The 15,247-nt window shown below is 39.2% G+C and overlaps 1 protein-coding gene across 1 annotated transcript in view; it reads right to left on the bottom strand.

Annotated features, from left to right (window-relative positions):
- Window positions 1-2,119: 2,119 nt before the first annotated feature.
- LOC306710993 (glypican-6-like) overlaps window positions 2,120-15,247 on the bottom strand; it is a gene marked incomplete at both ends in the record, with an annotated part of 119,381 nt that continues 106,253 nt past the window's right edge. The window contains 3 exons of the mRNA XM_079179758.1: window positions 2,120-2,346; window positions 4,165-4,340; window positions 5,482-5,612. Coding sequence (XP_079035884.1) covers window positions 2,120-2,346; window positions 4,165-4,340; window positions 5,482-5,612 — 534 coding nt within the window. The remainder of the gene's footprint in view (window positions 2,347-4,164; window positions 4,341-5,481; window positions 5,613-15,247) is intronic.

Below are 15,247 nucleotides of genomic sequence, written 5' to 3'. Positions count from 1 at the left end.
TTTACGCACCAGCAATTTAAATAGCCTGCTGGCTTTGGTGGGAGGCTGCTGTTCAGCCACCTTCTCCTAAAGCGGTTTTCCGCAGGGAGTGAGATGACGTGAAATGTTTCCATCTGTTCTGCAATGGGAGTTCCTGTGGTGATTGGGGTCTCTCTGTGAGTCATATTACACTGGAGGAATATTTTTCTTTAAGGTGCTGTCTGTGAAGACAACCATGTTGCTGCTGCAAACTTTGGCAATGTGGATATCAATCTACTTTAGTTGTTCATTTGAAGGGACCACAAAGCCTGATTTGTGCCTTAAAACATCAGATCATTTTACAGGTCTTGACTGTTGCAGCTTGATGCTGCGATCACTCTTGTGTCCTATGCTTGCTTACTCTGCTCTGTGTAATGTGCAGACTCCTTGAGATGTTCACAGCAGCTGTTAATTTGTCACAACAATGCGTTTGGAGAAGGCCTCTGTTGAGACAAGAGACTTACTTATTGGTTGTGTGAAAGCATTTCAGGTGCTTATGAGCTGATGAGATTGGATCCTCCAGACACACTCCATCATAAGGGTGGCAGCCTTAAATCTTTGTGGAAAAATCTACATTTGTTCCTTTGTTTGTTTTTTGTAATGCCTGCATCATTTCTGGAACCTCCTTTTTTGTGTGACCAGAGGTCATGTCCATGGTGTTGTATTGGAGGGCAAACTATTGGCCTTGCTCCTTTCCGAACAAGTTAGAGGTACATGGCTGTTGAGAGGTATAATGAAGGTTATGAATAATAACGCTAGTTCTAAAAGCACAGTCAGACCTCAGCACCTTGCTTCTTTTTGTGTTGCTGACTTTGTACATGCCTTTTAAGAAGACCTGACCACTTGTATAACTTGCAGCCAGACAGGGTGTTGGGTCTGTTCTGATTGGCCAAACAAGAACATGCAAATTTCATTGTGGTGCTCCATAAGATGTGAGTGGGTAAACCTGTAGAGCCTGTCAGAGGGCTGAGCTTTCATGAGTAGGGTTAAAATGTGTAGTCTTACATATACAGTATGTAATATATACATAAATCATTTCCATAAATAATTAAAGCACGGGGACCAAGAAAATAAACGACAATGTCATTAGCATTACCTAATATCCATAATAAATTCTGAGAAATAAAAAGGAAATCTGAATTGTTGAAGCGGATGTTAAGTACCCAATCCGAAAAAGAGTAAATCCGGTAACTGAATATCGTTAGCAGGCAATTGTAGTATAATGGCTTAATGTTTACAGGTGATATAACTTATAAAAACAGATAATACATTTATAAAAATGTAGCCATCTGCTAAACCAGTAATATTACATTACAGTACCTTCCAGTGAAATACATACTGCAACTGTTTATAAGTAGAATTCAGTTAAATGATCTGAAAATATAGATTTTCTGTCTCTATGGGGTGGATGTTTGCTGTAGATTTATAAACGTATGAAGCCGACAAAAATAATCTGTGCAAAGTAGTTCTCTTAGTGCAGTACATTAGCACTTTCTTAGAGATAATTATAACGTGGCTGTAAGAACTGCTGTTTCCTGAAGCCACACTGATATGACCAAACGGGAAACCAGGTGAACTGCTAGCACTGCACAATCCTGTACCAACCAATGCCAAAAACTGTGTAGCCTGTATACAAAAAACCTAAAAACAATGTTTTTTGTCAGTTAACATCATTTCCACGCATGCACACAGTAAGACTTGTGTCTGGGTCGGAGGAGACTAATAGGTCAAAATGTGTGTTGTCTCATTTGCACAATTCCATTATACAAAAAAAAGAAAAAAACAATCAGATCAGATGATTTTTTCTCAAAGAGAGGTATGTTCTCTAAAACCCACTTTAGAATATTGAGAAATCACCACATTTTCTTTTTTTCAGAGATGTGAAAGCTGGTTCAATGATGGCACCGAGCATTCTTTGGGGGACGAGCAGGTTGCAGCACTGCACTCACTTCCAGTCCTACGGTACCATACCACACAGTAAGCCATTCTCGACAGGATTCCAAGAGCTTCTACATGTCCAGTGAGGGAACAGCAGTAGAACTTATTGTTCAACATACTGTACGTATAGTATAAAAGTCAGTCATCGGGCCACACTCATGTATTATCTCCATTGAGTCTGCAATGCCTGGAGTGGGAGTGTGAGGGCGGCCATCACCAGCAGCAGGGAGGGTCCGCAGGAAAATGACTTGCCTGCGGCTGCGGCTGCTGCTGCGCGTTCATCACTTCTGTCGGCTCCGATCACAGGAGCCTCTGTTCCAACAAAAACAAACTCTGTTGTGCAGCCGTCAGAGCAGCCGCTGCCACTACCAGAAGTACTGCCCTCGTCACCTGCGGCAGACAAAGAAAATCACACAAATTGAAATTTACATAAAAATAATATCGTCACAAGCAGTCATTAGTTTGGTTCATGGCAAAGGGGAAGTGAGAAAGCCCTGGTTACACCAGAAAGTGGCACTTCAAAACTCACCCACGGATCCTAGAGACATAGGTGGTGCTACAATTTGGTTATTGTAGTTTGTTAAGTTTTTTCATACACTAAGCATCACCATCCAAATACACTTTGGTACGTACATCAGTGAAAATATCACTGTCATTACGCTGAACAGCAAACTATTTGCAGCAGAGGTATCACTTCATGATTGTGTCTGTGGCTTTTATGTTCTTTTAATAATCTTTTGTGCTCTCTTAATAAATATATATGAAATACATATATGGATTGTGCCTTTCAGTTTGTAAAGTTTTATTGACTACTTCTGTGTTTTAACAGACTAGATCTACCCTTTGAATACAAATTCACTTTAATTCTCCAAACAAAATTCCAATCCAACCGTCTTATTCGGATGAAATACATTCATCTTTTCTCACTGTGTGAGCCAGAGTAAAATCACCTTCCACCCGTTTAATGTAGACCAAAAAACGGTGAGAAAAGAGGGCTAAAATACGATGGGCTTTCAGATTTTCTCAAATGATTTATAAGCACTTCATTGCTAACCTGACCTGCCAGATGGTTTGTTACACAGAACCACTTTTGCAATATAGGTGGCAGATGATTGGATGAACCATTTATCAATTAAACTCTTTCCGAAGTGAAGAGGAGCAAAAACATGTTTTCCATCGTTCTTTGCTTTTCTTTCAATGAAGAAATACTCACCAGGTCTACGCTAACCTATCAGCAGCCGCCATTGTTATTTTGAACAAAGAAGCGCCTCTCTCTGTCGTCTCACACACACCTAAGCCAATAGCTCCTCACAGGATGCTGATTGGTCCGTGCTCTGGCTTACCGGACATAAACAAATTACTTGAAGCCTGACAAGATGGAATTTCTCATCTCTTGCATGATCTTGTGAAAACGCAATAATCCAGCTGCTGTGCAAGGTAACTTAATTACTAATAACCCTAATAACCACTGCAAGTGTGTGACAAATGATGCATTCAAATGAGAAGGGGGCTCAATGAGGCAGTAACGATGGTGATTGAGTAAGGTTTTTGGGGAGAATGTATTAAAATGAACTGACTTCACTATAAAATTTCTTCTCATCCTAAATGCCTGGTCTTTGCAGGTGACAGAGATATTAATCTATGCAAAACATCTTGTTGCAGCAGTACTGGGTTTTCTAGTGTCGAAGAAGACTACACTCCTAACAAACATGACGGCAACAAAAATGGAGTTGTACTAAAGTTAGTGGCAGTAGTCATGCAGTCACACATTTCATTTGAAGCTCAGAGAATCTTCCATCTTGTCAGCTGAATGGGATCCATAATCAGGAGGAAAGAACGGTTACTGTCATGGCAGCATTGGCGATGTACATCATCCTAAACATAGCCGTGGCTCTCTATCAATGTCTGTGTCACCATACCTGCAGTTATTTCTTCTCCTAATAATGTCAGACTTGCCTCAGTGCAACACTGATGCATCCTGTGGAGTTGTATGATGAGTTGCTACATGAATGACACCTGGGATCTTATTTCGAAACAGTTTACAGTTTATATTTCTGCGGGGGTTTTGTGTGTGTGTGTGTGTGTGTGTCTAAGTGTGGTCCAAATCAAAACCGACAGGAACTTTTCTCTCTTTATTTTACTGTAAATTATCATTATTATCTCGTCTCCACCTGCACTTGCAAACACCTAAGGGATTGGAGAACTTACTTGAGTCCTGGAAGTAGATGTCATTTCCATTGTAAGCATTCTTTAGTTTGTTGGTTATGACACGTAGAGCCATGATCTGCTGTCGTATCAGTGTGTCAGGCCTGGTGATATCTACATCCACCTCTGGGTTGTTTACCTGGTTGGTTAGACCCTTCTTCACCACTTCAGGGAAATATCTGGACACAATCACACAGCAACAACTTGAATCACCTAACATCTCCATATACTGGAAGCACTTTTTAAATGGGCCTTTATGGAAATATTTTCTAGATGTATTTCAAAACGTCTGGTTGACATACATATATATATATACATCCGCAAAAAAAGTTAAGTAAATTACAATATGTAGAAAACAATGTTGTCCATATTTGCATGATTTCCCTAATAATTAAAATAGAGAAGTGTTATTTAACGGAACACGACTCATATTTAAAAACACAAATAGCTGCAAATGAATAAAACAGGCTGAGAACTGACTGAAGTAGACCAACTGAAATTAGATGGATTTATAAGCTGCTTAAATCAAGCAAAACACAAGTGTGTAATCAGGCTCAATAGTCTATTTCATGTTGGGAGTAGTTGCACTTTGCTACAGAGAGCCCTTAATGTGCCTGATGCCCACAGATGACTACTATTTTTTTAAACATAGTAAATCAAAAACAATTTAACTGAAGCGCAATAAAAAAAAAATGCACTGCATATGTATCATTTAATTCCATATGTTGATATGTCACCAGTGAACCATTTTTTTCATATTTAATTTGATATGTTTTATACAAAGTCAATGTCAATGTTTAAGTAACAGGAGAATCCGCTGAATTCATAACACATTACTAACATGGTCTAACTTATACTGATGGTTTATCATCACTGGGCAATCAAATTACCTTCTAGATTTACAGCGATGCCTAAAAATGTTACTGGCACAAACAAGATATGTAGCATGTCTTTTATTGCACCATCTGGTGATTTTGTCACTTGGAGAGGGCCAAAGTGATGGGGTGATACATTTTCTCTGCCAGCGTCCCTGGTTCACTGTCAGAGAAAACAACTCACTGTCCAATCTACTGTATAGCTCGGCGACACTCTACACGCTGCAGTGGTGATAAGAGGTGTTTGAAACTCCACAGTCCTCTGAGTATTAGAGCCTCGGAGCTTATATTGAAGTTTTCCATATAAGCACTAACCATTGTACTTACACAGAGACTGTTAATCTGGGAACACAGTGTGGGTATTTTAATCCCTGGCAGGCAAAATGTGATAACTGTGGAGTGGGGTGACTTTGCTGTGGTTATAAAGAGTAACAGAAGTCCTCACCTGTCCTTCGTGTGGCTGTTCCAGCACTGATCCTCGTCAGACTCTGTGAGGTTGCCCTTGGCACAGATGTCATCTGGCAGGTTGGACCAGAACTTATTGGACTCTTTCAATTTCTCTTTGATGTCAGTCACCTGCCGTGGACCAAAACAGAAATATAATATATATTAGGGTTGATCATTTTGTATTTTAAAGGCTGAGAAGTCAGGATGAGAAGTGACACAGATTTACGCAGTTATCAGAATTTAAAATTGATTCCACTACTTTCAGTTAAAACATAAAAGAGAGACAAAACAAACACAAATACACCAGACTCCAATAGCTACATCTCTGTATAGGAGTGTGAAACATTGCGATTTTAAACATTCATGTGGCAGCAAACGTGTATGTACAGTAGTTGCAATACCCCTTCTGTTCATTTATTCCATCAGGAGAGAAGTACTTTTGGGACTGAGATTCTTTTCCTTCTCATTTTGCTTCTTGTCCACTTCTATCCATATTGTGTTAATTTTTGATTCATACAAGACAGACTTTAGAATTTGATATATGGCATGAGCTGTCATGCTCATGCCATCAGCTGACTGATTCCATCTGGACTCAGCAAGAAGTTTGAGGGGGTGACCAGCAAACAGGCAAAAAAAACAAAGAACAAGAGGACTCATCGTGTACAGAAGCACATTGCGTCCCTTTTGTCGTTCCGTTCTTTATGTATGAAGCGAGACCAGCAGCCTGTTAGCTTAGCTTAGCACAAAGACTGGTAACAGGGGGAAACAGCTAGCCTGGCTCTGTCTCAATGAAACTAAATCCGCTGACCAGCACCTTTAAAGCTCCCTCATTTACACAATATATTGATTTAGTTGATCCATACAAAAGATAACGTCTAGAAAACACAAGTTGCTGTTTTTACATAGGAGTTATAAGCTGCCCTGTTTGTTGGCTGCAGTGACTTCCTGGAATGTCAGTAAATTCAGCATGGAAGATTAGTGCAGCTAAATAAAAAAAGCCTGAATGGAACTAAAAAGGCAGGTTTTGTTCAGCTTAAAAACTCAAAACAAATACACAAACAAATTCCAAATGTATTAAATCCTGCATCCATAAAACAAAGAGCCTTGTATTAGACCAGGGGTCCCCAAACTTTTTCCTGTGAGGGCCACATCACTGAACATATCGTTTGACCTAGGGCCCGATCATGGGGGGGGGGGGGGGGGGGGAGCGACTGTTGCGTCGTGCGCGGGGGGGGGGGGGGGTGCTACTCGCGTGCCACTCGCAGGTGAGCGACCGTTGCATCGTGCACGCGGATCGGGGCGGAACACCGCCGTGCGCGATACAAGCTCCCGTCTCTTCTACTTCTTCTACTCTTCTACTTCTACAGGGTGCGCGCATGACAGCTCTCATCTCGTTCGCCCCCCGGTGGTTGGCTGATTAAAATTCGATTAATTGTGCAGACTGAAAAAAAAATCATAATGCGTCTCTGGTATTGTTCAGGGGGCCGGACCAAATGTGGAGGCGGGCCGCATCCGGCCCGCGGGCCGTAGTTTGGGGACCACTGTATTAGACAGTGAGTTGATGTATTCATTTTGTGTGTGTGTTTAGGTGCGTTTTAAAATATATTTTGGCAAGAAAGAACATTGTTGATGGGTCACAACCTTCTCTGTGAATCTCTATTGCTTTCAACAGGGTTACAATTTTTTCTGTAAATTGTTTTGGACTTTCAGCAATTTCAGCTGCTGAATTCTTCAAGGCTCTGAAAAGCTTAGAGTGTTAAATATCTGTCTCATACAATTTATACCCAAATATTTAAAAAAAAACATTTGATTTAATGCAAAGCCCAATGCCTCTATTTAATAGTAATATTACAGCCGAGTTGCCAAAGTATACAAACATATCTTGATATATTTTACCTTAACTTTAGAGAAGAAACACTGTTGTCTGCTGTGGCTAAAATCTTTGAACCACACAGTTCAAGTGGTTGTTAAAAGAGTTCAATCAGGACAATCAGTTGTAGGCCTAGTACTGTGGCAGGACCAAAACTAAATCTCGAGAATTAATAAAACAAACACAAGGAATTGCACACCTCCCACTACAAACCCTTTCATCAACTTAACAAGCGAGGAGTGATGGATACAAGTTACAGCCTTTTACCTCAGGCCTCTCTTCATTGGTTGAAAGGGTTTTTCATGAAGCACAGGAAAGAAAATATGACTGCCACTGTATCTGATATTCTGACATATCAACCTGGTGGTTTGTAGCAATAGATGCATTTTTTTCCAATTACTTCAAAATAAAAGTTGAAAATATTTTGATTGTATTTATGTTATATATTTGACAAAAATAATTCCACTTACTGCTTTTGTAATGATCATTCAAACTTTTGCAAGTTATGTAGTGATCAAATACAGTGTTACGGTTGTTAAATTAATGACAAATACAAAAAAAACCCACTATATATACACATACATACACACACACACAGACACACATAGGCAATAATTCATTAGGGGTCTTTAATGATCAGGTGTCATATATGTTTCACCAGTGGTAGCTGTTCTGTGCGACCTATTATCAGATCAGGAATAGTGTCCTTAGACTTCTTAAAGTAAATGTGATCCCAAGAGTTGGATTTTAGCTCACGTTTTATAATACAATTTCATCAAGTATTTGGATGAGATATCTACTGCAAATATGCCCTCATATGCATTGCAAACATATTTACACCTCTTTAGGAGATTTAGTTTTATGATTTAGTTAATTTTTGCATGCTTTTTATTAGAGTTTTTCAGTTAGTTAATTGCAATTCACCCTTTGCTAAACCACCCTTAGTTACTGTTGCACTACTTGTCAAGCTTTCCATTCTGGCACAGCAATATTTTGTATATCTTGGTGTAGCTTGTGGTTCATTCAATAAAGCCTTTGCTGAATAGAGTACACCTCATACAGTATAAATTAACTCTGCTTTCTTGTGGGTGCTAGGAATTTGACAGGAATTTGACAGTCTGACACATCTGCATGCACCAGCTGTTGATCTGAAAACAATCCCTCACTGAGATTTAAAAATGTACTTAGTAAAGGTGGGAAATGGAGTGGTCAACCTTGTGGTTCATTTAGCACCACTCCCCTTCCCCTTCCCCAATCCCACCTACCTGACAAAATATGACAAACTGAGTGATTTTTAATGGATTCATCTCTTTATACCCATTTCCTACACTCATTTATTGTGCTTCTTATACTAAATGTGCTACATGTATTGGATCTGGTATAATCCTATTGTAGAATTAGAATCCCATTGCTGCATATTGTATTTCTACTAACTGCTACAACTTTCTGTTCATGTTTTGCAACTTTCCCACACAGAGCTCCTACTGCACTCCCTGATGTCTGACAAATACAAATCTTTCTCTAGAATTTCTCCTCCTGAGGTTTTTTCATGTATGTTATCAGGTTTTTTGGGCTTTAATAAAGAGTTTATGCTGGGTTGGCAACCGTTGCTGTTGTGGGTCTGGAAAGCCTAAACAAACAAACTTTACTTGACTACATAAACTGAGTTTATACGCCTTCAGTGGATTAAAACCATGCATACAGCATGTTGCTCCATTGATAGTGTGAGTTTTCGTGCGTAATGATACAGCCATCATTAGCTTGAATGAACATGTCTACTGAATGCAAAGCAATGGCCACCAAAAACACATGTTTTTTGATTATTATCTATCTAAGGATCTGACATATAAGCTAATATTTCATTTAGTTCAGTAGCAAGAGATGCAGCAGTGCCACCATTTTCAGCCAACACTGAACACTATACGCTGCTGCAGCAGTATAGGAACACTCAACGTCACATTGATCAAAAAAGTATGTCGATGAAAGTTGTTTTCTCTGCGAGTCGTTTACCAACCACTTGTACAGCTCATCCATGCTTGTCACCATTTTTCTATCGCAGTTTTTCATGCATGTAGCTATAGCTAGCTAACTATGTAGGAAAATTATGTCAACATTCTAATACAGACTGATAAGCTGATTGGTTAACTGTTTCTCAAACCAGAGGAAACCAAGCCCCCAGGAAGAGTGCCAGCCTTGAAGCAAATTTGACATAGTTGCCAAATGGTGGAAGTACAATTTACGGGTCTGTCATGTGAGCTCAGAAAGACGATTCTTTATAAACTCACATAAGGAAAAGGAAAAAAAAATGTTCACACTTCCCAGTGTGAACACTTAAAAAGCCCTTATTTAAATGATTGGGTCCTAAAAGTTGCAAAATGCACAAGTAGAAATGTCCAGAGTTATTTTCCTTCCTCATGGTTAAAAGGAAAACGCTAGCGTGCTTGCTCTCTGGGCTTTCCAGGATGCAGAAGATCACCGGATGAATATTTCCACCTGAAGTCAGAAGTCATACTTGTTTTTTTCTTTATGTGCCAATGAGTGACTTTCTTAAGAATGAACGGGCCCTTGCCTTCAACGCTTTATCCCATTTTCTTTACATCCATTGACGAAACCAGTGTCAATGGCCACAACACCAGACCACCAAACTTAAAGTTATCCACATATTTCTTCAGGAATATAAATAATCTCACACAGCTAATTCATACATTCACTCTTAGCATCTACAAATGTATGATTCTGAAAACCATGAAAAAAAAAATATTCTCATCCCATTTATTTATTCTTGACCTTCCAGTTACAGTTAAAGCCCTCATTATTCATACAAAGTTCATGTGGATACCAGTAATAGCCCAAAAAAGCAGCCAAATACCACACACGCACACACGACCCTCATCATGTCCTAGCTACACTGGGGATTTGGGAGAGTGCATACAGTGAAGCCTCGGGTCTTAACAAGACATGAAAGGTCCTGTACCAACAGGATGCCACTGCAGGAGACTGCCCTCATATTTGATGTGGTAGTCCTGTCATGGAGACACCAAAGCTGGTAAGGTTTAACACATGCTGGTGTGGCTGTCATGATGGCCCAAAGCATCCTGGCACTGACAACAGAATATAGATCATATCAGAATGTGCTTGGTTGTTATACTTGAACCTCAACATTTATAAATTGATATGGTCTATTCTGACATTCTGAGAAATGTATATTCATAAACATATAAGTAAATTAATCCATCAATGATTCATTTGGAAATTGATGCCTATGAAAGTATAATGCAGTTGTGTTCCATCTGTATAACACATGCAGACCACATAAACAGTGTCAAAGGTTCAGTTTCAGAAAAGCCTGTACCACTATAAAACTACAGCAATAAATAAACACTTGTTCATAAATAAATGGACGCACACATAAGCACATGTAGACACTGCACTGAGGGCGAACCATGTGTATTTGCATGAGCGCCCAGGGCAGTGAGTATGACTCCAGCTAGAAAAGTTACTGCTTTTACCGCATCAGTGCTGCTGCAGCCACAGGATTAGATGCAGAATCTTCAATTACAGGTTTATTGGTAGAAGATATCAAGAACAATGATACTGATTTTTCTCATTTGGACTATTGTACCTGCTTATTTTATCTGAGTCTATTTTCTATCTTTCCATCTTTAAACTGCCTGGTTGTCACTGTGACAAGTGGGAGCGGAGCTATAGCTCACAGAAGCATCGTTTCCGTCCATACTAGCAAGCCTGAAAACAAATAACACGCAACTATTCACGTACACTGGGCATGCGAGTGCCGGTGTTAACAGGAAGTAGATGTGTTGCTTAGTTACAGAAAATACGACATATATATATAAATATATACGAGTATTATAGTAGTCTTTAAAAATGAAAGGTAGTGCTTGATACTTAAGATCTTCCTCTATATACTTAAACAGACACATTTCATGGAAAGTTTTAGGAGTTTTACTTTTCAGACTTAGTGATAAGGCTGCAGGTCTTGATCTCTCTCTCACACACACACACACACACACACACACACACACACACACACACACACACACACACACACACACACACACACACACACAACTAATTAACTTCAAAATAAACACTTACAAATCAAAGTTTACTACTAAATTATGGGTCAATAAATTTGGTCAACACACTCTCTCACTCGTTTCTTCTATTTCGTTGTTGTCTGTTGTCACACTCGTAGCTCTGCTGGTGGCTAAAGTCCCTGTCGTATTGGAGAGCATTTATGCTTATGTTTATTTACAATTTCTGTGTGGACTTCACAATAGTTGTGCAGAACAAAATAAGCATTAATAAGAAAAGGAAAGTCCTCCGTTTTGTGTCCATCGCCCTCCTCAAAGCCACAAACCGTGACTTCAGATGTTCGCTCTGTATGGCTGATAACGCCGCTTGACATGCCGCTCGCTAATCAATCTAATAACAGCTGCTTCCACCGCATGTCGTCAGTAGTAGAATTATAAATGCAGAATTTACCAGCACAACAGCTGCTAGTAAAGACAACACGGTCAGCCATGCCTGTAATCAGTTATCCATGTTGAATTAACCACTGGTAGTTGATTGATAATCAAGGCTGTTTGTTTTCTTCCGGAAAAGGGTCACGTGATAGGGGCGTGACGAATCAAGGAAGGACACGTCGTGAGTGCTAAGACCCAATCAAGTAGCCAAAGCGGGTGTCTACGTTATCGTTTTAAGACGCCTGTCCACACTAAGAGGTATCCCCAGAGTTTTCAAACGTACCTGTCTTCGGTAGCGTTTCTAAACTCCTTTGTTTTCGGTGCTCTAAAACCCCGGAGTAGTGTGGACGCTCAGTGTAAACGTAGCAAAAGATATGGATTTTAAAATGGAAATGGAGAAGTGTGGATGTAGCCTATGTCTCTGTTAACAACAGGGATTATTTGCATTGAACACACAGTGTCCATTAACAAAGTATATCTTAATCAATTTCACAAAAACAATGTGATCCACTTTGACTCACTGTGCTATCTGCAAAACAGAGGTAATGGCAAAAAACTACAATCCCCTGGTCAAAGGTCCCTATGCCTATATTCATCTTTCAAGTCTGACCTAATAATTGAGAGGGCTGTTGGTCACTGGCTTGGCTGTATGTGTAGTTGCACTACATGGGCATTTCACAGACAGCATGGAGAGGAGGGATGATAACAGTGACCCCTTACTTTTGGCTGAGTCACTCCAGGTGATTTGAGTTATAATTTTTCAAAAACATTTTATTATCTGCCAACAGAAAAATACCAAACATGGCCTTGTGACAACACAAAACAGAGCATCTCCTCCAAATTTGCAGTTTCAATTGCCAAAATACAAAAAGAATACAAGCATAGTTTTACCATTCTTATCTATTTCCTCCTTTCCTTTGTGTACTGCCTGGATCAAATATTTTATTGAAACAAAGCTTTATCCCAACCCGCCTCCTCCTGGGCTTGGAGTCTTGGACGTGGTGTCAAGTGATTGTTGATCGTATTAGAGCATGTAGGGTACCCTGCAGCAATGCATGTTAATGTAGGTCCAGTAATTTAAATTAGGGCTTTCACAGGTCATATCCACCTGCTTCAGCATAATAAAACAAGCATAAAGCAACATTAACAAAAAGGATACTAGGGCAGAACTCTGCCTTCACAGTCTACGGGCCGTAATAGATAAATCCCAGTGCCCCCTGATCTGAGACTAGACAGTCACACGGGCCTTGCAAAATGATCTCAATGTGTGTTTGGGCTAATGTTGATTTAAAAGCCCAGAACGTGGTTTAAATACTAACAATAAAATTTAAATCAATACAGATTTTCAGAGGAACCCAGTGTCAGAGGGCCAATAGGGAGATAATATATTTCCTCATTCTAGACCAGGTAAGAAGCCCGGCTGCATTTTTTAGAGCTATAGCTCCAATCTAAAATAAATACTCCACAACCTAAAATATGTCAACACAGTAACAATAATCATGACGGTGGGAAATGGAAGCACAAATGATGGCATCCTGGATGTTTGGAGTTAAAAACAATACCAGCTTCTTACTGGAGTGTGAGTTTGAATAAGGTTGTACATGGAGACACACAATTCTGCAAGAGTTGAAATAACACATTTCTGTATTTGTGTTAATGTCTGGGCTCTTCTCCCTGGTTTGAGGTGGGCTGGGCTCATTTAAAAAACAGGTGATGTGTTTGACTTCTGTGCATCAATCAGAATTTAGGGACATTTGAATAAAAATGTGATGGCAGCTGAAATTTGTTTGCTTATGTTTCCCGGCCGTTGTTAATCAAATCTGATTAAACCATAACCACATGGTTGTATGAAGCACATTTTTAGGATTAAACTTTAATAAATAAAACCAAAGGATGTTTTTTTCTTTGTTAAAGCTTATTTAGATGTTGCTTTAAATATTTAACGTCTTCAGAGCTGAGAAAAAACAAGAATTTACAATTGACTTCAAGTATGAGCTTAGCTGATGTGCAATTTCAAATCATTAGAGCAAATACCACCCATATATCACACTTAATCTAAAATATAAATTAAATAAATAAAGCATACTAAATTGAATGTAACAATCTGTTTAAAAAATGAGCAGTTTATTGGATTATTTTCTGATTGATAATGATATTGCTACATGTTCATTTGTATACATGAGTTATTCTAGAAACAACAACTAATAGTTGAAGAACAAATGGCTTATGTGTTTGGATTTCATGGGCAGCATTGTTGAATGGTTAAAGTCTGGCCAAATATTGCCGTTTAGCATTCATACGTCTTGAGCATTAAGGTGAAAGCCATCCATTTTGAAAGAAATATCTGTGACCCCAAAAGACTTCATGGTGAAGAGGATAAAAAATATAGACTTTTAGCATTCATATGAGTATTAAAGTGAAAGCCATCCTTTTAAAAAATAAATATATGTGACTCCAGACTAGATTAGCCTGTAACTGTCAGTGAGGACACTGCATGCGGACAACAGCCTTGTGACTATTCAATAGCATACTGAGTGTGGGATGAAAAAAAGAAAAACGGGTCTGCAGGGGTGGACTACATAGCTGTTAATGTATAGCTATAGTACAAGAAAAAAAGGTTTACTTTTAGCAACGACAGTAGCCCTCTTTGCACTCTGATGTCTTTTTTAATTTGTATTTGTCTTTGTATTTGAGAAGTAGTTTGGTTTTATCCAGTATATAATGTTACTAACTGTGGAATCACAGCGTTCAGAAGCTGCATTTTTTAACTGGCTCAAGCTATGACAAGTACAAGGTAGCAGCGATGGCCAAGGTAATAGCACAGAGAAATATCGAAGGGCTCAAGAGTCTGCACCTCTCTGGCCAAGCCATCACGAATATTAAATATGTTTTGCAGTTTGATTTTTAGAGGTGAAGGGGATAGAGAGGAGAGTTGAGCCCTGCTGCTGGAGTGTTGTGGCAGGACAGCTTTTATTCCACATAGACTAGAACAGTTATCAAATCCAGATGTTGAATTGTGTGGAAGAATTGCTGACATGGGAAATAACAAGCCCTGGTCAGTATGAGTTCTTAAAAGGAGGCAGAGTTTCTGACAGGATAGGATGGTATCAGAGGAGCAGTTTACAGGAAGTTACACATGAAGTCTCTCTAAACTGCCAAATAAACTTTTAATGCAGCTATTCAATTTAGGGGGTATTACACACAACTATTTATACTGATGCAGACAAGGATTTAGATAAACTTCTGTCTTAATTACATGTAAAAATATGTTGTTGGCTCCGTAAAAGCGGTGGTTTCTAACTCTCACAAAAGGTGAACAGTTTAATGCAATATTTTCTGATCATGTCTACAGCTAATTATGTAATTGGTAGAAGTTTTATAATCATAATATTATACCCCACAAATCT

The sequence above is a fragment of the Pholis gunnellus genome (assembly GCF_910591455.1).
Source record: "Pholis gunnellus genome assembly, chromosome: 1".
In the NCBI taxonomy this organism is placed as follows: Eukaryota; Metazoa; Chordata; class Actinopteri; order Perciformes; family Pholidae; genus Pholis; species Pholis gunnellus.
Note: the sequence above shows the minus strand (reverse complement) of the source record. Positions and strands in the feature narration are given on the sequence as shown.